This window comes from Symphalangus syndactylus, chromosome 6 (assembly GCF_028878055.3).
Source record: "Symphalangus syndactylus isolate Jambi chromosome 6, NHGRI_mSymSyn1-v2.1_pri, whole genome shotgun sequence".
In the NCBI taxonomy this organism is placed as follows: Eukaryota; Metazoa; Chordata; class Mammalia; order Primates; family Hylobatidae; genus Symphalangus; species Symphalangus syndactylus.
The window spans coordinates 107444456-107468498 of NC_072428.2; the positions used below are offsets into that span (position 1 = coordinate 107444456).

At 43.1% G+C, this 24043-nt stretch overlaps 1 protein-coding gene across 2 annotated transcripts in view; it reads right to left on the reverse strand.

Moving 5' to 3' along the window:
* Window positions 1-12430: 12430 nt before the first annotated feature.
* The window catches only part of WNT2 (Wnt family member 2), a 47245-nt gene continuing 35632 nt past the window's right edge, over window positions 12431-24043 (reverse strand). For both annotated transcript variants that reach the window (XM_055283786.2, XM_063642164.1), the window contains exon 5: window positions 12431-14187. In XM_055283786.2, the coding sequence (XP_055139761.1) occupies window positions 13958-14187 (230 nt within the window). In that variant the 3' untranslated portion in view covers window positions 12431-13957. The remainder of the gene's footprint in view (window positions 14188-24043) is intronic.

Consider the following 24043-nt stretch of genomic DNA (forward strand, 5'->3'; position numbering starts at 1 on the left):
AGAATAGAGAATAGAAGGGCCAGTATAACTCCTAGTTTATTAGGAATGGATTGTAAGATTGCATGATCTTCCTATACTGCTCAAAATAATCTCTTACATGTTGTTCTTCAATGTCTTCCTTAATGCCACAAAGATCTTTTTCATAGGTAACTGGGCACCTGGTCTTTGGTAAAATTTTAAAAAAATATCCCTCTTTGATTTCACAACTCTTCCACCACTTTGTGTGGACTTCCAATCATGACTGAATCTGCTTGCACCACCGTGGCATATATGGCAAACCTAAAGATTCTGGAGTGCTTAGTGTGTGCAACTTTCATTACCACACAATCTGTGTGCATTTCCCATTACTGAAAATGGCTCTTCCGTCTCTTATGATTATTTTAATGAAGAGCTTCTGCAGTTCTTCGGGCTCTTTAGGACACTGACTAAGACATGACTGCAACAGGAGGAGACTTTAACTGTGTTTACTCCGTTGTGGCCACAGGCAGAAAATCACAGAGTTTTTCATATCAGTGGTTATATTTTTAATTTCTGGGTAATTCCTTCCTTCCCTCCCTCCCTTCCTCCCTCCCTCCGTCCCTCCCTTCCTTCCCTCCCTCCTCCCTCCCTCCTGCCTCCCTCCCTCCCTCCCTTTTTTTTTTTTTTCAAGGTCTTGCTCTGTCACCCAGGCTAGAGTGTAGTAGTGCAAACATAGCTCACTGCAGCCTTGACCTCCAGGGCTCAAGCAATCCTTCTGCCTCAGCCCCCTCAAGGAGCTGGTACTACAGGTGCATGCCAAAACACCTGGCTGATTTTTGTACTTTTTTTTTTTTTATAGAAATGGGGTGTCGCCATGTTGCCCAGGTTGGTCTTGACTCTTGAGCTCAAGCGATTTGCCTGTCTCAACTTCCCGAAGTTCTGGGATTACAGGCGTGAGCCACCACACCTGGCCCTGGGTGTTCTCTTTCAAACATCTTTTAGCTTAATCTTTTTTCTTTTTCTTTTTCTTTTCTTTTCTTATATTTTTATTTTTTTATTTTTTTTTGAGACTGAGTCTTGCTCTGTTGCCCAGGCTGGAGTGCAGTGGCGGGATCTCGGCTCATTACAACCTCTGCCTTCTGAGTTCAAGCAATTCTCCTGTCTCAGCCCGGCTAATTTTTGTATTCTTGTTAATTCGACCTGTGTAATCAAGTATTAGGCAGCGGCTTGGAGAAAATTCTTAAATTATGACTCATACCATGTCTAAGTTGATACATAATATTTTAGAACCATCATCAACTGTGGATGGATTCTCTACATGACAGAGAAAGCAGATTTTTCGTGACCAGAAGTCTCATATTTTCTGCAAGAATCTAAAAACTATTTTATTTCATTTTTTGAGACTGAGTTTCACTCTTGTCACCCAGGCTGGAGTGGAATGGTGCCATCTTGGATCACTGCAACCTCTGCCTCCTGGGTTCAAGCAATTCTCTTGCCTCAGTCTCTCAAGTAGCTGGGATTGCAGGCACCTGCTACCATGCCCAGCTAATTTTTGCATTTTTAATAGAGATGCCATTTTGCCATGTTGGCCAGGCTGGTCTTGAACTCCTGACCTCAGGTGATTTGCACACCTCAGCTCCCAAAGTGCTGGAATTACAGGTGTGAGCCACCACGCCTGGCCAATCTTTTTTCTTTAAATATTATGTACGTTATTTATGTATTGTTCATTTTTAATTTTATGGTTCTAAACAGATTTATTTATATAATCTGTCTGTAATAATTTTATTATCTAATATTCTTGGGAGTCTAAGTTTATGATTTGTTTGTTCTATGACTGTTCATCATGGTGGCTTATTTTGTGGTGTGTTTTGTAATTTTGAATTATGAACTCAGGTTTGGTGAAATTTTTATCTGTGGGAATCCCCTTCAACCTGGTTAAAAATGTGAGCTTCAGGGAGGTTTTGCCTTTGCATCTGCTCAATCTAGAAAGTATTTAAAGGTTGATTTCTTAACTAAACAATTCCTGGCATATACAAATTATGTAAATTCTAACATCAGAATAAGGTGAGAAGAGGATGTCAGCTGTAAATGGTCAGAGGACACATTTTCTCTACTACAATTCTATTTTACAACAGACTAGTTCCTTGCTGATTCCCTGTGGTTGTGGTCAGGTTTTTCCTTTATTAAATACATAGCTCTTTGAAGAGTCTGACTTTAACCTTATTTCCTACACCAGCATAGTCTTCAAAACCCAAACATCTAAACAGAAACATTAGTCAACTTCTATTGGGGTACCGAATCTTGGGTTTTCAGCTTTCTCTTCATTTTGGTCTTTGGAGCTTTCCTATATTAGAGACTGAAGGTTGGGAGACTTCACTTATACATTTCAAAAGATGTTTATTTTACTTTATGCAAAATTTCTAGGCATTTGTAGCCAGGGGCTTTTTTGAGAAATATTTGGTTTGCCGTATTACCAGAAATATTTATGTCTCATTTATTTCATTTATCTTATCCTATGGTGTTTCCCAAACACTAGGGAAAAATGTTTGGCAGATTGTAAATTGTACCAGATATTTGTTGAATAAATAATTGTTGAATTAAGGAATAAAGCTGGATAACATCCACATATTTTAGAAGAAATTTTCAGAAGATAGATTCTTAACTCCAGGCAGCAGCAGTAAGGATGGGAATTTTAGGCACTGTTCAAGGACAATGAAAGGAAAACGATATTTGGAGATGAGTTGTTCCCTGTCATGGGTGTTAATATATTCTACCTAGGGGTCTGATTCTGCTGTAGTTGCTATTAGGAAAAAGGCTTACATGTCCAAGGAATAGAAAAATTTCCTTTGGCCATCATCTCACTCTATTTATTGCTCCAAAAGAATGAATCATTTGAATACAATAAAAGTTGATTAAAAAAAAAGAAAGAATCAAATTCTAGGAAGGATTAAACTCCCTAGATTTTATTTACTTATTTGAAGTACCACCTTCTTCATGATCTCACATTCCTTAACAGCTTTCTCACAGATTAAAATGCATATCTAGGGACAGTTTTTTTCCCCATGATGAATAAACGTGAGTGTAAATCTATTCCATATACTTTTAGAATAATTACAATAAAAACTCTCCACCCTCTCCTCTGACCCCTTGTTTAAGATTTCATTTATACAAAGATTCCCTCACTTGCCTTCACCCCTCAGATATTCATGTGAGGACTTGTCCTTGGTTCCCCTACTTTCTGAACAGGTTTCCCTTTCATTAATTTGGCCACCATCAGAAACAACCCCAATCACAAGTTTAGACTAAGTGACCAGTCAATTGGAGATCAATTGGACGTCAGTGCTGGGAACCTATGTTCATCCCTGCTGGACTGTTTCTAGATTAGAAGGTGTATTAGTCTGTTTTCACTCTGTTGATAAAGACATACCTGAGACTGGGTAATTCATAAAGAAAAAGAGGTTTAATGGACTTACAGTTCCACATGGCTGGGGAGGCCTCATAATCATGGTGGAAGGCAAAAGGCAAGTCTTACATGATGGCAGGCAAGAGAGAATGAGAACCAAGTGAAAAGGGAAACCCCTTATAAAACCATCAGATTTCATGAGACTTATTCACTACCATGAGAACAGTATGGGGGAAACCGCCCCCACAATTCAATTATCTCCCACAGGGTACCTCCCACAACACATGGGAATTATGGGAGCTGTAATTCAAGATGAGATTTGGGTGAGGACACAGCCAAATCATATCAGAAGGGGAGAGTTACCTTTTGTTTCTAGAAGCATTATCCAATAATCTAGTATTGTATAAATCTTCCCAGTTTGCTTTATGAAGAGAAAGAACACCCATACTTCATGTTAAAGGAGGCAAAAATCTTATCATTAATAGATGCCAATATCATATTTGTATGTACTTTTTGCCTTTAAAATATTTTAAAATACATCGTTCCATTTGAAAGCAATTCTGAAAAATATTTCTTAGACATTGTTGCTAAGAAAATTCTTCCTTCTTCAATGAGAGGGCAAGATTACTATGAAAAATATTTTTTAAATTATTGACATGTTAATTCAACCTGAGTAATCAAGCATTAGGCAGAGGCTTGGAGAAAACTCTTAAATTATGATTCATACCATGTCTAAATTGACACATAATATTTTAGAACCATCATCAACTATGGACTGACTCTCTACATGACAGAGAAAGCAGGTTTCTCATGACCAGAAATCTCAGATTTTCTGCAAGAATCTAAAAACTATTTTATTTTATTTTTTAAGACTGAGTTTCACTCTTGTCATCTAGGCTAGAGTAGAATGGTGCCATCTTGGCTCACTGCAACCTCTGCCTCCCGGGTTCAAGTGATTCTCTTGCCTCAGCCCCTTGAGTAGCTGGGATTGCAGCACCTGCTACTATTCCCAGCTAATTTTTGTATTTTTAGTAGAGATAGTGTTTCACCATGTTGGCCAGGCTGGTCTTGAACTCCTGACCTCAGGTGATCTGCCCACCTTGGCCTCCCAAAGTGCTGGGATTACAGGCGTGAGCCACTGTGCCTGGCTTATTTTATTTTAAGGAAAAATGCTTGTTGTGTACAATTCAAAGTTACTTTCTGGTAGAGTTATGTTCAGTATGTACCTACATGTGATTTGCTATCTAAATGTCATATAAATTAAATAAAAATCATAGAAATATTTTGGCCATCCATGCATCCTCTTTTTTGCTTAGAGAATATGATCATTGCCGGGCGCGGTGGCTCACGCTTGTAATCCCAGCACTTTGGGAGGCCGAGGCGGGCGGATCACGAGGTCAGGAGATCGAGACCACGGTGAAACCCCGTCTCTACTAAAAATACGAAAAGTTAGCCGGGCGTGGTGGCGGGCGCCTGTAGTCCCAGCTACTCGGAGAGGCTGAGGCAGGAGAATGGCGTGAACCCAGGAGGCGGAGCTTGCAGTGAGCCGAGATCGCGCCACTGCACTCCAGCCTGGGCAACAGAGCGAGACTCCGTCTCAAAAAAAAAAAAAAAAAAAAAAAAAAAAAAAGAGAATATGATCATTGAACTGGTCAATAGCCAGTTGGACGAATACTCATTGAGTTCTAATCACAGGGAGCTCTGGTATACTAGAAAGGACACTGGAGTGAGAGTTAGAAGACAAATACTTGAGTTCAGGCTGTGCCTCTTATATGCTTATAAGTCTTTTATTACCTGGAGCAAATTACCATATCTGAAACTTGCCTCATCTCAATATCCATATCTAAGGGTGGTTCTAAGCACCAAATCCAATCCAAGTACTTTACGAAGTGCTTGTCAAGTAAAAGGAAAGGTGTTTGGTGTTAGTCCTTCCAGAAGGTTCTGAGCAAGTGTATGTCTGTCTTAGTCACCATTACATTTCCAGTACATAGCACAGTGGTTGACTCACAGGAGATGCTCAATACAGCCTTACTGAATGAATAATAACTGTTCTTCCCTGAAGATGATTCAGAGTGTCTTGCTCATATCACAGTTTGAATAATGAAGTTTCTTTTGTTTTCCCATGAATAACATCCGGAGGTTGGAATAAATAATCTGCAAAGTTCCTTCCAAATGTGACATTCTGTGATGCCAGGAATTTTCACTCTCGGGATCCTGAAGTGTCATGTAAACTCACTGCTCTGTTGAAGTCCCATATCCGTATGACAGAACAATAATAATTTTCAGAAACTGTTTAATTATCTGTCTACAATATGTAGACCAGAGAAATCATCTTGACTTGCTCATTCTGTTGGTTCAGAAAAATTAAAAGAAATTTGCCAATGAATAGTTAATAGCCAAAGGAAATATTCAAATTCATTTGTCTGTATAGACAGTCTGCTGAGTAATTCTTACTCCAGTTACTAAATCCTGTAGAAGAGGAAAATTTCTCATCTGTGAATCATGATTCTCATAAAATCTCCAAGGGCTGGTGTAAATACTTTTAAAAACACAAGTGCTTATTATTTCATGAGAGTTGCTGAGAAGATAAGGTATTGTTTATAGTTACAGCAATATATAGGAAAATTAAACCCGTACTCCCTTCTCCTTCTACTTGTACTCTTAGGCTGGGAATATTTGTCTTGATTAAGCACGATTCCAAAATGACAATTCAGGGTTCAAGGCCTTTCATGAAGCCTTCATTACTATTGGAGAATAATGATCCCGGGGCAGATGCCAAAGATTATATGGGTGGGTAGACTTTTGGAGACACCGAGTCAGATTTTGTTTTCTGTTTTTCCTGCTATTTCTTCGGCTGGTGGGCGACCTCCACCTGTAACCTGAAGCACCTAAACATTTACAGATGGTTTTGCGATGCTCCCCAGCCTCTGCTTAAGTCACCAGTGTGAGCAGTCCATCTGAGTGAATCCTGGTTGCATCTTCGTCATTTAATTATTTGAACTGGGTTTACGGGCAGTAATGTGATTCCTCTCGTCTGTGGAACTTAGGAAAGCCTACAATGCTATTAAAAGAGGACTGGGTGAACTGCCTGGGGAAATCCAGGGCCTATGATTCAATTACAGGGGCTTTCACGGGGTCAGTCACTACCCGGAAATTACAAAATCAAGTTAAGGGTCCAAAAATAGTCTGCATGTTAAATTGATCATGTTGATCAGATTTTAATCATGCTCTTATCTAGAACTAGATAATACCATGAAGGAACAGATCACAAGCTCTTTGTTCATCCAAGCGGTTCTTGTCTGGTCGTTACTTCATTGGGCAGCATAAAATATAAATTCAGTTTTGCCCATGAATTGTCATGGCAAAGACAAGCTTTCTGATTACTTCTGTCAGTCAGTTGTCAACTGCCCCAAATTCTCCAGCCAGCTGGGGTTACCCTTCTTTTTTTCTTTGAGACAGTGTCTCCCCCAGTTACCCAAGCTGGAGTGCAGTGGTGCAATCTCGGCTCACTGCAACCTCTGCCTCCCAGGTTCAAACGACTCTTCTGTCTCAGCCTCCTGAATAGCTGGGATTACAGGCTTGTGCTACCATGTCCGGTTAATTTTTGTATTTTTAGTAGAGACAGGATTTCACCATGTTGGCCAGGCTGGTCTCAAACTTCTGACATCAAGTGATCTGCCTGCCTTGTCCTCTCAAAGTGCTGGGATTACAGGCATGAGCCACTGTGCCCAGCCTAGGGTTACCCTTCTTGTTGTCCACCACCCACACTGTTGTTTTTTTTTTTTCTGCACTCTACTTCATTTTACCTCCGGCGTGTGCTGCCCCTTTCCCACCCTTTACTGGCACACATTAGACAGTATTTCAGTTTGTTCTCTGCTAAAATATCAGGTGGACCACACCAAGGGTACATGTGGTGGGGCAACTGGCAGTGAGGAGGGGGGTTTCAATGAACAAACTGCAAATGAGACCCATCCTGACCTTAAACTTGAAATTCTCTCTCTTCACTTGAAACCCAGACTTTCCTCATTTTGCAGGGTCTCCTCCTCATTATTACTCTCCCTGCCGATTATCTTGAGCAACTCAAAAGTGTTTAATTATTTGCTGCAGAGGTCTACTGTTCTCACTCCTCCACCTTTCCGGGCATATGTATCTTGGGGATTTGGGGTTTTCTGTTTTTGTTTTTCCCACTGAGAGTATTGTGAAACTGAAGAATTCCTAAGGACTCTGCCTCCAGCTTCTAAAACCACATTATTGTTTCTCCTTGTTACCCTTCCATGCTTTGTCTGATTCCCCACAGTTAATGCCCATCCTAGAAACCCAGGAGCCTCACGCTTGCACAGACTCCAGGGACACACAGTGCGGGTCTACAGGAGCTTCCAGTCAAGTCTTAGCCTTTCTTATTCTGCCCCATGATGCTGAGGGGTTTCACAACTACCCCTTTTCCTAAAGATTCCTTCCTAGCAAGCCTGACACATTAATACTAAGAAGGAATCCCGTTCAACTAATGTTCCTGATGAGGTGTTCCTAACCGAAAGTGGCTTGCATTTTAATAGAGGGCTTAACCCAAAGTGTTAGACCAGTGGTTCTCAACTGGGAACAATTTCACTCTCACCCCTCCTTCCTTTCCTGGGGAACATTTGGCAATGTCTGGAGACATTTTTGGTTGTCACAGCAGAGTCAAGGGAGTTACTTCTGGCATATAGTGGTGGGGGTAGAGACTAGGGTTGCTTCTAAACATCCTACAATGTGTAGGACAGCCCTCTCACTCAAGAAGTTAGCAAACAGGAAAATTTCATTGACAATTTCATTGACAATTTCAGGGCAAAAATATTTGGGGGGAGATGTCCTTTGAAAAACACACACAGACACATGAATCATTACCCCTTTTTATTTTAATTTTTTAAGATATAGGGTCTTTCTGTATTGCCCAGGCTTGAGAGAAATGGCACCATCATAGCCCTCTGTAGCCTCGAACACCTGGGCTCAAGTCATCCTCCCACCTCAGCCTCCTAAGTAGCTAGAACTACAGGTGTGTGCCATCACGCCCAGCTAATTTTATTTTATTTGTATTTTATTTTGTAAAATTTTATTTTATTTTATTTTAATAGCAAGACAGGGGTCTTGCTATTTTGCCCAGGCTGGTCTTAAACTCCTGGCCTTAAGTGATCCTCCTGCTTTGGTCTCCTAAAGTGCTAGCATTACAGACATGAGCCACCACACCCGGCCACTCTCTCTTTTTCAGATCATCTAAGTAGGTGTGGTAGTTTTCAGATGGGTGGATGGAATCCTAGAGGGACAGCATGCAGTCTAACCACGGGGCTACAATACGGTGCTTGAAGTGCAGAACCCGTGCCTTAGTCAGCCAGGTCGCCCCAAAATATAGCTCATCCGGGAGGAAAAAGTGGGGAGGGTGGACTTCCTTTTCAGAGGAGAGTTTATTCCCATTTTCTGAGCTTTTACTGCTTGATAGAAGTAGCCCCCAAAATCAGGATGCACAGACAAGGGATGCTCCATGTTTCTCACCAAGCAGAGAAAATGCTATTTCAGCCCAGAGTCAGCACTTACAGGGAACGCAATAATTTGAGAAGTTGATGGGAGTGAGTTAGCTGCTAAGGAAAGACATCAAATGTATTAACACTGACAAAACATGCTAACATCAAGAGAGGGCAAGCACTCAGATTGGTGCACACAGGAAAACACAGGGCGAAAATGTGGCATAATTTCTCAATTTTTAACCTAAGTCTTACCCATCAACTCACAAGAATAGCTATCAGTGAGGCAAGTCAATTGCCTTCCCTGAACATCTTTACAAACTTGAAAGATGCCTCTTGATTGAGTTGTTTGAAGTATGGTCCTGAGAAAAGACAAGGGAATAGTTCCCATAACCTGCAGGGACTTCTTTTCACCAGTGGGTTTGGCAAGACTACCATGAGTTTAAAATAACAGAGTTAACACTGAAAATTCACTTTATTATGTTTACAGAAAATGTAGACTTGTAAATAACAATAGTTCTTTGTAACAATCTGCACGACACTTTTATTAGCTAGTGGAAGTGGGAGGTTTGGTTAAACAGGAATCCACGTGAATATTGGGGGGAAGAAAGCTAGAGCTGGAACAACTATGATTTAAAAAAATAATAACCATGTTGGGTTTTGCAAACCACCTGTCACCTTGCTGATCCCCAGAAAAATGTAAAGAACAATCTCATGGATGAGTGAAAATTTTCTCTGCCTAGATAAGGAGAAGGTCAAAAGACGCACAGCTTAGCTGTCAGCTCGCACCAGCAGATTGCTTTTCAGAGGTTCAGTGTGGACCTGACAAAAGCTATTTACCAGCTTTGGAACTGGCAAGGTTTATTTGTTGAGTACAACTCTTGCTCTTAAGATAAGGAAACCCATGTTGAAGTACAGTAAATAGACACAAAAGAATGGTTCTGGTCCACTGGACACCCCTCTGAGCCTTTATTTTGAGAGTCGGCAAGAGGAGAGATGAATGTTTTTCAGCTGAGCGAGACAACAGCCCCGGGCCAGCTTTTAATAACCCAGAAGTAATAACAATACCCCAGCCTGAACAAGCCGGCCAGGAGAGCGCATGCACGGTCATGTTGTCCGCTTCGGAGACAGCCCTGCTTTAGGTCTGTTAGAGTTGATGTGAGGTTCCTTCATAAATTAATATGGCCTAGAAACGTCGATGTGAAACTGGATTTTCTGACTTTAAAGCTACCTTCTTTGAAAAAGAAATGTAATGCCTGATTTTTTTTTCAGACTTTGTAATAATTCTAGTTAAAAAAAGAATACAGTTGTGACCATTTCAAAACACCTCTTGAAATTAATATTGGCTGCCTGGAACAGAGCTACACAATAGGTGTGGACAATCTGAGCCATGGCTTCGGTCCCTGAGCCCAGTGGGCCTCATGATGGCTCAGGAAGTAGGTGCTGAATGTAGGGACAGGGAAATGACAGCAGGAAGAAATGTGGGGGTTACCAACAAAAGCAGAAAAAGCCACCGGCCCCCACCCCCCATTTTGTTTAAGAGACATAGTCTCACTCTGTCACCCAGGCTGGAGTGCGATGGCGCTATCTCTGCTCACTGCAACCTCCACCTCCTGGGTTCAAGTGATTCTCCTGCCTCAGCCTCCTGAGTAGCTGGGATTACAGGCGCCCACCACCATGCCCGGGTAATTTTTGTATTTTTAGTAGAGACGGGGTTTCACCATGTTGGTCAGGCTAGTCTCAAACTCCTGACCTCAAGTGATCCACTCGCCTTGGCCTCCCAAAGTGCTGGGGTTACAGGCGTGAGCCACTGTGCCCGGCCTGGAAAAAGCCACTGCCCTTGATCACCAAGCTTGGCCAGTCACCTGGCAAAAGTTAGCAAGTTCTTTCCCTCTCACGTCCTCTCCCATCATCTGGTCCCACCCAGATGCCACATGATAGATCCCTCTTTTCAGGTGTTTATTTCAATCTGGTGATACCTGGAGAAGGGAGAGCAGATAGCATTCTGGGGTGCCCTACGCCTCTCCTGCTTCCATTCTGAGACATCTGTAGTCCAGTAACATGCCAGAGCTCTCTCTCATCCCTGAGGGGCACAGAGCCAGAGCTTAGTGTGGTCACGGCACTGGGGACTAGTGTGCTTGAGCTTAAGCCACTTGAGTGGATAAATCGATCTCTTAAGGCAGAGCATTAACTCTTTCAGGCCTTGGGGGGCTACCCAAGATGCTGAAACTGAATGCACATTGACAAAGTGTGTTCCGAGAATACAGACAAATATCAGTCAGCACCATGAACCAACTTATAGAACCAAATCTGTTGAAGAAAACAACTCATATGCTCAGTCTCAGGGTCACGTGCAGATTATATCTTTATTGTAGAAAACTCCAGTGAACTAGTCTATGTCCTATTGTGGGAACTTTTTCAGATAGTGTAGAAAATTAATGGACATTATCTTGGACCTAGAAAACTTCAATTTATAATAAGATTTTAATAAAGAGGGAATTTATAAGGGGATTTCCCAATTATTTCGTTTTGGCTAATTTGTGCCATATATTCCCCTTAAAAGCCTCAGATAATTCAGAGTTTCAGTGTATTTCAGGTTCCTGGAATACTGATCCTTTACCAAGCTCTAAGGCAAAGGAGTTTAAAATTATCTTCATTTGTTTTGTAATTTTTTCCCCAAACAATAGACATTTCCTTTTTCAGAAGTAAATGCCAGTATCAATATTTCATTCTCTTTTTTTTCCCTCCTCAGTGGCAGGACCCACTGCCACTTGGTGATGGTTGCCATAATCTCCCTTATGGATTAGGACAATTTATGTAGGTTCCTACGTGGATATGCCTTGTCCCCTTGCTACTTACCAGGAGGGATATATGTCAGCATAAAAACAATGTCAGATCTAAACATCCTGGGCATAAAAAAAGCAGCAAACACCCCATTGGAAGCTAAAATTATTTAAAATCCACTGAGTTAATTCTGGGAGAAACTAGTTTCATTTAATGGATAAAGTCCTACACTATCTCAAACACTCAGAGTGTGGTCCTATTTATGATGGAGCATTGGGCACTGCCTGATATGTGCACTGATCCCTTCGCCTCTCTTGGTCTCAATTTCCCAAACTGAAGGAAGCTGAGATGTCTCCTAAGATACTTTCCAATTTGAAACACAGCCTGGATTGATGATTTCACAGTTCATCTAGCAGGAGGAAGGGCTGATGGCTGTGGGACCCCCATGGAAGTGCCTTCGCACTCTCCTGAATTCACACCAACCTTCAGTGTGACTGAAGACTGAGCAGCTGCCCACGTGCCTGGCCTTCTTCACACCAAGCTCAGAGCAGCTACTGTCATTCCACTGTTCCCACCATCCAAATCCATAGAATAAAAGGAGGAAAGAGAAACTTTGAAAAAGTTAGACAACAATTTGGGGGTTTGGGAATGAGGGAAAGGGGATGAATTCTGACATTTTTAAGAGGGCTGGAGGCAAATGTCAACTATGACAAAGTACTCTGGTGGGTTGTTTCCCACGAGTCTCAGTCTAAATGGCCTTACTGTACAGTATTAAAGAATGAGGAAGCACCAATAATTTGATACCAGATGCATGTAATGAAATATCCTGTTAATGTAGCACTGTAAGGAAGTCATATACAGAATAAGAACCAAATTTTTCAAGAAGACGAGAAGTAGCTATTTCACCTTTCTTTCATTTAATATAAAAAAATGGTGCAGGCAGCCTCTCCATTTTCCCTGAATGTCATCTTTTGGCTGATGGCAGAAGCCAACCACTATTTGCATACTGATGCTCCCATAATTACAGTTGAGTCCCTTAAACATAGTCTCCAAGTTATGACTTGTTTGCAATATAATATAGCAGGGTTACCAACTTTATAAGCAATGCTATGTGTCATTTGCTTTAGGCTACAGTAGCACATCATCTTGTAAGCATCAAATAAATACAATTAAATATGACAGGTCTTTAAACTGGGCTTGAAGGGTGATGGGCATTAGCAGACGGCGGACATGGCCGACTTCTTTCAGGCATCTGCTTATTGTAAGGTCGCCCAGGCATGAGTTAGCTCTGGAAACCTCTCTGTCAGCATTTTAGTTCACCAATCTTGTATCCCCAAAATTTTCATCCTTCAAGTCATTTCAGTTATGAGATTCCATGGGTCACATGCATAATATGAGATAGGAATTTTATTCTCCCTTTTTTTCTTGATCTGTACAGATATATTTCTGATATTCCATCCACTACATTATTTTCCACCACATTCACCCAATAGTTACAGAATATTGCCAGACCATTCATCTTCTTTTTAATTCCCTTCAGATTCTAAGTGAGAAGGAACTCTCATTCCCTAAAGATTTTTTTATATCAAGGGGACAGTAATGCAAAGCAATCCCTTTCTGAGGCTTTTGCTCTTACAAAGATACAACACACCACAGTACCAAAGGACACATGTCCCCACCTTGTTACATCAGATTTTAATATGGCAATAAATGCCTTGAAAAATACACATTTTAAACTTAAAAGGGTATTGAAAGCCATTCTTCTCCAGGTAATTACCAATTACCCCTAGGAGTGGTAGCTGTAAAATCACTTCATCAGACAAAAGTCTTGGTCTTTTCAAAAATTAAAGTTAAGTCAGGGGCAGTTGATTCTGCTTTCTTTACTGTTCCCATCTGAGAGAAGTATGGAATTTCTTAATTGGGACCATTTGTGGGAAGACATTGAGAAAGCTCCTTTGAGACACTTTTTTTTCTGCTTGGCCAACTGCTCTAGAAAGAAGAAAAGTCGAGGTGGGTAGAGACAGTGGTCTGGGCCCACCACCCTCCCGGTTGAACAGCCTGTCATGCTATTTCCAAAGAGAACTCACCAGGAAGGGAGATGACTGCAAAACACCAGGAGATGGATAGAATAGGGTAGGCTTTAGGTGCAGCATGTGGCCCCCCATCCTGGGGCCCCCAGGGAGGAAGAGGGGGCTTCTGTTGAGACAAAGGCCACATGCCTTAGGAAATATCCCCCCAGAAAGAACCCGAAGGTCCAGTGTTCTTGCAGATCCAATGGAGTCCTTGTAGAAGGGAAGGTGGATGGTGACGTCTGCTGGGGTCATGTAGGGGTTGTCCAGTCAGCGTTCTTGGGGGCCTTGCATGTGTGCACGTCCAGAGCTTCCAGGCAGTCCTGACAGCGCACAGCGCAGCACCAGTGGAACTTACACCCACACTTCGTCATCCGGGTAACATGGGAGGTGTCGTAGCCTCTCCCACAGCACATGACTTCGCAGCTGTCCATGCCCCGGGAAGTCAGGTTGCACACACGGCCTGCTGTACCCAGGGAGCCTGGAAGACAAGCCAGGGAGTGTTACTGAAAAGGTCTGGGTGGAATCCAATATGCCTCCAGAGGAGGAGTCACGAGGTCCATCCTCTAGGACAGAGCCCTGACCCTCTCTCCCTACAGCCTCATGCCATGTGTGCAAATCCCATTATGCCAGCTGCAGAGAGTGCAGTGGTGCTGAGAGGGCCGAGTCCCAAAAAGGTGATCATGAAACTTTGGATTTCCTTAGACACCCTGAATCCAGCTCTCCCACTTCTGAGTTGGATCGACTTTTCAGATTATCCTTACCCAGCCTTGAATTTAAGGATCCTTGATCGAGCAGAGCCAGATCAGAATAAAAGAAGGATCTATCCTGGCTCCGTCTCCCTGCGTCAAACCACATTAAGGAAGCAGTGTCCAAGGTTAGCTCTCTTGAAATTTGTCAGGGCATGGAGCCCTCAAAGGGAGGGAATTTTATCTCCCTAGACCTGATTACACTGGCTTATTAGAAAGGGAATAGAACTCTGGTTCTGAAGAGGAGACGTGGGCATCATTTGTGTGAGACCCTGGGGAAGGAGAAAGGCCCCACCAGGTTTATCATATTAACTGTCTCTCCTGCTACAGTTTAGCAGGACATGTAGATGTGTGTGAGGTCCCGGGTGAAGCCAGGATTCAAGGCCTTCAATAAACAAAATTGGCATAGAAAATCTGCTAGGAATTACCAATGGAACATTGTCTTAGTTAATCAGGGTGATGTTTGCTAAATGGCAATCCATATTTAGGTATTTGTTTCTGAAAAATAATTTTAAAGCTAGAAAGCCTATTCATTTACTCTACTCTTGAGGACGCACTTAATAATTTTAAAGCTAGAAAGCCTATTCATTTACTCTACTTTGGGGACGCACTCAGAATTCTTTTATAAGCACATTATCAGACAACAGAACAAAGCGTGGTAGACATTTTGGGAGAGTATGCTTGGCTTAGCATGATCCTTTCTACTTCCTCCCCCACATAGATGGGCACCTGGCAGCCATGTTGTATAACATCACCCTGCTCACTGGTGACCAATGATTGGACCAGGGGCAGTCACCTGACTTATGCTGGGCCAATCAGGTAAATTGCCTGTTGATTTGTGATTTTGACAGAGATGGTCACTATTGCCACTTAAAAACTCAGTTGCTGTTGGCAGCTGTACACCATGGTGAGGTCTGTGGACGCGAGGAGGTCCACAGAAAAATAGAAATGAAGCAAATGTACAGTGACAGTGAAGATAAGACATGGAAAGAAATGCTGCCCAGATCCTGAACTATTTTCTGGTTCTGCTTCCATTTCTTCCTGAGGCATGACTGCATTCCAACATTTGAGTTCCTAGAGACTCTGTATCCTTATAAGAAGCTTCCCCTTGTGGCTTAAACTGTCCCAGTTTTATTGCTTGCTATCAACAATCCTACCTAATTGATAAACCTAGAGAAGCTAAACTCTTATTTAAAAAACAAAACAAAACAACTTATATCAGGATGAAAAAGACAGTGACTTAATTCATTTTTAGTTTCTCCATCATTTAACTAGGAATGTCTTCCTTTTGATATCTCGACAATGCCTCGTGACTGTCTCTCTGTTTATCACAGTCTGCTCTGTGTTGGAATTATCTACAGAAATGTCATGTTGCCCTGCCTGTTCAGGATGACCAGGGAAGCAGCAAGGTTCAAGCAGGGCACGGGGTCAAGAAGAGGAGAGGGTGGGGCAGCGCTTGGTCAGAATGATTGGCGGCAGAGAGCAGGAAGACTGGCCGGGGAACTTCATGAGGACAGGAAGGATGGCAAAAGGCCGGGGTCAGGGTGGAGGGTGGGTCAGCCAGGGATGGCTCCGAGCCTGCATCGTGCTGAAGAAGCATGGGGTTAGAAGAGGCAGCAGCTCAGCTTGGATTCCAGGCAGCCATCAGGACAGTCCTCAAAATTTACTGATTATGCAGAAAAGACTCACTGCCAAATGCTGCCTCTTCACAGCACACCCATTATTTCATTCAGTAAACATTTAGTGAACACAAACATGTGTAAGACACTGTGCCAGCTGCTTGGGGCTTGGGGGACAAGGGAGAATAAAATAAATAGGACCAAGTTCCTATTCTCAGTGAACCCTCTATATGGCGCAGAGTTAAATATGTAAAGAGATACTTCCACTACTTTGGGTTGTTTGATTTGCTAAGGACCTACTGTAACCCACAGTACAGTCATGTGCAAAGCACCACAGCAAAGAGAGCTCAAAGGCAGTCAAATGAGGTTATTTGGAGCTTGGACAATCAGGGTTCAAATCCTAGATTTGCCATGTATCAACTGTGTGGCCTTGGGCAAGTTACTTAAACTTGTTAAGCTTCAGTTTCCTCCTGTGCAAAACTGGAATAAAAATAGTTCTTTCATCATAGAGCTTTTGGTGAGAACATAATGAGATAATGCATGAAAGTTCCTGGCATAAAATAAGCTCAATAAATGTTAACTATCCATGTCTTCATCTAGCAAGTGTTTATTGAGTGACTACTATGTGCTAGGCACAGTTCTGTGAACATGGGATATATCAGAGAACAAAAATGAAGATCCTGCCCTCAGGAGCTTATGTTCTAAGGGCATGAGCCAAGCATATTATAATAATGATATTTCTTGGTATTAATAGTAGCAAATAGGATCCATCAACTGCAGTTTTACAGAGGAGGTAGCATTAGAGATAGGTGTAAAGGATGTAGAAGATTTGCAGGTAAAGAACGGGGTAAACAGCAACCTGGGCAAGATAGAACCTTCTGGCAGAAATTCTGAGGGCAAGTTCACAAAAGACTGCTGATTCAGGGAGGGTATTAGGGACAATGAGCACAGAAAGGGAGGCCGGAGCAACAGGTTAAAGGGTCTGTTGTTGTTGTTTGAGACAAGGTCTCCTTCTGTCACCCAGGCTCGAGGGCAGTGGCACGAACACGGCTCACTAGAGCCTCGACCTCCTGGGCTCAAGGGATTCTCCCACGTGAGCCTCTCAAGTAGCTGGGACTACAGGCACACATGACCCCATCCGGCTAATTTTTGTATCTTCTATGGAGACAGGGTCTTGCCATGTTGCCCAGGCTGGTCTCAAACGCCTCGACTCAAGTGATCCTCCTGTTTGACCCCCACCAAAGTGCTGGGATTACAGGCGTGCCTCACACGCCTGGCCTAAAGGGTCTTTATGCCATGCCGCAGTTTGCTTTTTATTACAAGGTGGGTGGTGGACCTGTCTAGACCTTTAATTCTGAAAACTATGTCGCGAAGGTAAGTCTGGAAGAGCAGCTTAGGGCAGGGAGGAGGGCTGTTGGAACAGTCTAGACAAGAGACATTGAGTGAAGAAACAAGCAGGACAAATACATGATTGGCTGAAGAGGGTAAACCACTAGAACTTGATGACTCATCGAATTAAGGAGTAGAGGGAGTGTCAAGTAGGAAAAGACTAAAAAAAAAGTTAATTTGGCTGCTCACCGAGGAGGTAACTGGCGCCCTCGATGACAGTAGTTTCAGTGGATGATATAGATGAATGTGGTGGAGGAGAGGACATGGGGACAGCGAGTGTAGGTAAAGTTTTCAAGAGGCTTGGTGATGAAGAGGACGAAAGACAGCAGGGCCGAGAGTGGTGATGAGAGCAAGGGTGGGACTTTAAGATTGTTTTAGGCCATTAAGTTTTCTGGTGGTAGGTTTTGCAGCAGTAGATATCTGCACAAGGTTTTCATTTCAGATTAGGTTTTCATGTACATAAAGTACAAAAATGGGAAAAACTAGTCATTGCTATTAAAGTCAGGGAGCTGATTTTCCTTGGGGAATAGAGAAAAAGAGCGTGCAACATGCCTCTGGAATAGTGGGCCCCTTCAGTTTCTTGATCTGGGCACAGGTCATGTGGGTGTGTCCATTTGTGAAAATTCATTGTGCTGTACACATGGAATGTGGGCACTTTTCTGCATTTCACATTTCAATAACAAGAAGAAGGTGGTAGAGGAAGAAGAGAAGGGGAGGGAGGAGAAGGAAGAAGGGGAAGAGGAAGAAGGGAAAGAGGAAGAGGAGGAGGAAGACAAAGAGGAGGAGGAAGAGGAGAAAGAGGAGGAGAAGGAGGAGAAAGAGGAGGAGAGGGAGGAGGGGGAGGAGGAGAAAGAAGAAAAAGGAGGAGGGGGAGGAGGAGAAAGAAGAAAAAGGAAGAGGAGGAGGAAGAGAAGGAGGAAGCAATGGTGGCATGTGCCAAGGCCAGGAAACAAGCAAAGCTCCGCAACTTGTGAGGAGCAGGAAAGTGTTCCCTGTGGCTGGTATACAGTACTCAAAGGGGAGAGTGTCAGGAGATGAGGCTGGAGTGGTGAGGGGAAGCTGTGTTGGGAATGGTCAAGGGGTTTAAACTTGAACTTGAGGGCAACAGAATGCAATTAAGGGCTTTCACACAAAAGGGCAACATGTTCTGATTTGTGTTTCAGAAGGATCTCCAAGGGTGTGGGGCTGGAATGAAGTGGAGGGGGCTGGAGTGAGGACAAGAAGACAAGTTAGAGACCAATGCAGACTCTGGGCAGGACATGAGCGGCCTGGATTAAGACAGTGGTAGTGGGAATTGGAGCGGTTACTAGAGTCAAGAGAAGGTGAGGAGGCAGGACCTGTGGGACACGGTGACTGAGTGGAGACTGGGGGAGGATGAGAAAAGTCAAGAAGGTTTCTCAGGTTCTGGCCTGAGTGACTGTTGGTGCTATTAATTCCCTGACGTGGGGGACACTTGGTTAGGGGTCAGCTTAGAGAAAAGGTAATGAATTCAGTTTTCAACAGGTTTAGTTCGCTGTGACTGTGGGGCATTCAGGTAGAAATGTTTGCTGAAAATACTCTCTGGGACTCTGGAGAGAGGTGGGCATGAAAACTCAGGTTTAGAAATCTTTTGCACAGTGGTGGTAACTGAAGCCACGGGTGTGAATTAGACCCCCAGTGGGTGTGAAAAGTGCTCTCACTTGGCATCCCAGAAGTGACTCTTAATTTTTACTTTTTTGTTATTGTCCATATGCCCTGAGCAGCAGTAAACATTCTTCCCTTCTATTGATCTGTATTTATCAAAATGAGAATACCGTACCATGCATTAGAATTCTTTATCTGCCGTAGGGCTTTGGGCTTAAGGGGGCCAGGATAAGGAGGTGAAGTGCCTCGTTCCTGACTCAGACTGTCGGTCTTTCACTGAAATCTAACGTGGTGGTCTTTCTTTCCTGAGTGGCTTACAGCCTAACGAGGTTTGAGCTTGTGGTCTGACTCAGCCTTCTGTACTGGTCATGGTGTCTTTTGTCCCCCATATGCAGAAAACCGAACCAGACTGTCTGAACAGAAGGATTGCTCAGTGTAGTGACCTCAACACCATCAGAACTCAGAGAGAGGAGCAGACAAAGCTATGACAATTGACAAAAGCTGAACTCAGAAGTGGTTTCAGTAAAGGGAACAAAGATTCTGGCAATGAGATGTCTCAGTAGTTCCATGTTCGGTTATAAAATGCTGGAAAACACAATCTGAACATGCCACTCTCCACCAGCTGCCCAAACAGGGCATAATGAGGGCCCAGAAGATGGAAAATGAGAGAGGGTTTTTGAGGATTGAGAGCCACTGATGAGAGAACAGCAGGGAGGTCGCAGCCTGGGGCTGTGACGGGCCCCCCTGAGGCATCAGGGGCACCAAGGAATGGGCCAACTGGGAGGGGAAGGGTGGTCCCTGCAGCTGGAAGGGAGGATGAGGCTGCCTAGTGATGGATGACAAATTGGCCCTGTTTGGGGGTTTGGATCTAATTAGATTTAATGACAGGCTGTAGGGCAGAAGGGCAGTTTTGACACTTGCTGTCATTTTAGCAGAACATAGAGCCATTTCATAAAAACCCTGAAAAGAGCATTTCCAGAGTGTAGAATCTATACAAAATCGCTGGCATTACTTCCCCTTAACGAATTACAATAAAGACTCATTATTATCAATAGCAGTAGGGCCATACTGTTCCATTGGTCTTTCCAAAACAGAAAGCATCACCATTATGTTTCCAATAAAATATAAGAACCAAGAGTATGCAGGCCGGGCGTGGTGGCTCACGCCTGTAATCCTAGCACTTTGGGAGGCCAAGGTGGGTGGATCATGAGGTCAGGAGTTCAAGACTAGCCTGACAAAGAATGTGAAATCCCATCTCTACTAAAAAAAAATACAAAAAAATTAGCCGGGTGTGGTGACGCGTGCCTGTAATCCCAGCTACTTGAGAGGCTGAGGCAGAAGAATTGCTTGAACCCAGGAGGCAGAGGTTGCAGTGAGCTGAGAACGCGCCACTGCACTCCAGCCTGGCAACAGAGCGAGACTCCTTCTCAAAAAAAAAAAAAAAAAAAAAAGAAAGAAAGAACCAAGAGTATGTGTGTGTGTGTTTTAGTGAAAAGGAGCCACTGACTTTTACCATCTGCCTATTTGTTTAGTTCTAAATCTTTGGGACACATACTTTTAGATGTTTTTTCTCAAATAATATACCAACTTGTTAACTGAGTCACTCACCCTTGCTTGGGCCACAACAGGAACCACTGGGGAAACAAACCCAGCTACATCTATCAGCCTTAATCCCATAAGGGTGAGTTTTCACATTTTCCAAGCTGAATGGAGTGAAAGTTCATTCATCCTTTCTCACTTTTTTTTTTTCTCATTCCTTCTTCTTCTTTCTTCCTTTCCCTCTATCTTCTTTTCACTCTCTTTCTTTTCTTTCTGTTCACAACTGGAGCCAATATTTATGGAGCACTTATGTGAGCTAGGCCCCATGCTAAGCATTTTGCCTACATTATCTAATTTAATTCTCATAAGCTTATAAGGAAGGTACTATTATTATCACCATTTTGGAAATGAGGAAATGGAGATTCAGGAAGATTAAGTAACTTGCCCAAGATCACACAGGCAGCTGGTGGCAAGGACAAGATTTGCAAGCAGGCTTGCCTGACTCTAGAGCTCAAGCTCTTGACAGTTGTGACATTCTGCCCCTTTGCTGAGTGCCCAGTCCTGGTGCCCGGCCAGGCACCAGAAAGCAGCCTGCTTTATAACATTATGTGACCAGTGCAGCAGCATCTTTCCCGTACTCTCTTCTAATTCTTTTATCAAATGAGTAACTTGCAAAGGTCCTGACTTGTAACTTTTTGGGGAGAGGGCCTTTTTCTTCAGCTCGTGATATACTGTAGACAATTAAAACACATAAAGTTATATAAGAAACTGAAAAAAGGCTGGGTTAACATGGTGTCAGTTGCTCATGCTGCATGTTTCCTATACTAATATTCCTACTGGATGCCTGTAACCTTTAAGAGAAATGAGAATAATTTGTTTGCAATGCCAGGATGTATGTCTCCAAATTATGTGTGCCCTCAAGGTGGTTTTAATATATCACTCATGTGGCCAAGGCCGAGGACATTGAGCCCTCTCTAGGCAGAACCTTCTGGTTCAGGGAAGCCAATAGCATCAATTTGTATCTCATCAAGAGTATAATTACTCAGTCTGATCATCTACCTAACTCTTCATACTTCATTTGAAGATTCTCTGAGCCATTTCCAACAACCATCTTGATCTTCATAGGACAAATATTTGTACCACGCTGTATCTACAAAACAAGTGTAGCTGGCTCTTAAAAATACTCCAAAAGAGACATTTTAAAAATAGTTTCAATTACTGATCCTATCATTAGAGTCTCCCAAATTGATACTTTAAAAGGATAAACATATATTTGGATGCTTCACATTTAACATGTTTGTTCTACAAATTCATTCATATTGGTTTATAATGTTATTTCTTATTGCAGTTTGATTTACATAGTTCACCTAAGAGGAAAGTGACAAGTTGGAAATTCATTTCTCTGACTTCCTTTTGCTTTATATTTGTGAAGTGTCCCCAGGATGTGTGGCCTGCCTGAGTCCAGAGCCCAACCCCCAGACACAGAAGGTTGCAGACTAGAAACTTCTTGTCATCTTTATACCAAACAATTGTGAGATCATCGTCCTAAACCCAGTGTCTGTAAGATCCAGGCAGAGTCGTTAAGGTTTGGCAATGTCTGTGCTGTGGGAAGGAGCTGCTTCCAGCCAGATGGAACTTTTGCTTGCCCATATGTATTGTCCTCTTCCCGACTCTCACAAGAGCTCACAAATGCATAAGATTAAAAAAAGGACAAAGAATTGGAGTTTCTAAATCACATAAGTTTGGGACCATGTAACACTTTTGGTGGGGCAATGCCAAGGGAACTTTACAGAATTGAGCATCCCATCTCTAGAGCTATAAAATTAATAATGGAGTCAGGGTTCCCAGTGTAAAAACATTTCTGTCTCCACTAACATGCATTTTGCTGACAGCAGAGGAGGAACAGAGGGGTTTTTGCTAATAGTTCCCAGACCTATACCTCTGGGACCTGGAGGAAGGGCTCCCTCCTCTCTCAGTCTCCCTCTCTCTCTCTCTCTCTCCACCCTTCTCTCCCTACTCTCTCTCTGTCTCTATCTCTCCCTCTCCTCCTCACCTCCTTCTCCCCCCATCCCCTCTCTCTGGATAGGCCTGTGTCTGGAAATTCCTGCCACTCCAGGATGACAGAGGCCCATATGTTGACTATTAGGGCATAAAGCAAGATTCACTTAAGCCTGTCATCCAATAGGCTGTTTCTCCTCTGGTTGACTTACATGTTGTCATTAATGACACAGATTTATTGAGGGAACAAAAGTATGTTAAAGAGCAAATGTTAGAGACCGCACATTCATCCACTGGTCAGGCTCACCCCTTCCTCACATTTGGACTGCACAGCTTAAGCTACATAGGAAAGACAGTATCTTCACTTAGATGATTTTATTCAGTGTTTTCATAAGTTAGAAAAGTTTGACTGGCACAGGAAAGCATGTCCCATTAAATTAGCAAATCTTATAATGGAATTAAAGTTGTTGTGGTCAGACTCTGTGAGGCTTTCCATAGCCTACTCAAAGCTATTTCCCACTGTCCTCCACCTGTGCCTGCTAACTAGGGTATCTCTTCACTGTCCCACTGAGGTGACTTTCTGATGTCACAGTCATGTAGACCGTTTCCTCATAAGAGTTACTCTCGGCCAGGCACGGTGGCTCATGGCTCATGCCTGTAATCCCAGCACTTTGGGAGGCCAAGGCAGGCGAATCACAAGGTCACGAGATCGAGACCATCTTGGCCAACATGGTGAAACCCTGTCCCTACTAAAAATACAAAAATTAGCTGGGCGTGGTGGCGTGCCTGTAGTCCCAGCTACTCGGGAGGCTGAGGCAGGAGAATCGCTTGAACCCAGGAGGGGGAGGTTGCAGTGAGCCAAGGTCGTGCCACTGTACTCCAGCCTGGGCAACAGAGCGAGACTCTGTTTCAAAACAAAAACAAAAACAAAAAGTTACTCTCATCTGCTGCATTGGCCTTTCCTGTAACTCCTTCCATCAGAAGTCTTCCCATCCTTCCAGATTCAGGCCTACTTCAGCATTTTCTGTACAGCACTTTCGGTCTGCCAGCCCAGCTAACCTCCTTCATTAGGCCTGTAATGCACATCATGCCACAGGGCTCATGCACTGTTTGGAAATATTTGATCATTTTTCATGCATCTTGTCTCCCCAGGGACAGGGGTTGGGTCTTATGCTTTCTTCTATATACTGTGTAGTGCTCAGGTGGTCAACACATACGTGCTGATTTATTAAATATTACATTAAAAATAGTGTCTTAAAAATTTAGATCAGGGCTGGGTGTGGTGGCTCATGCTTGTAATATCAGCACTTTGGGAGGTCAAGGTGGGCAGATCACTTGAGGTCAGGAGTTCAAGACCAGCCTGGCCAACATGGTGAAACCCCATCTCTACTAAAAATACAAAAATTAGTTGGCTGTGGTG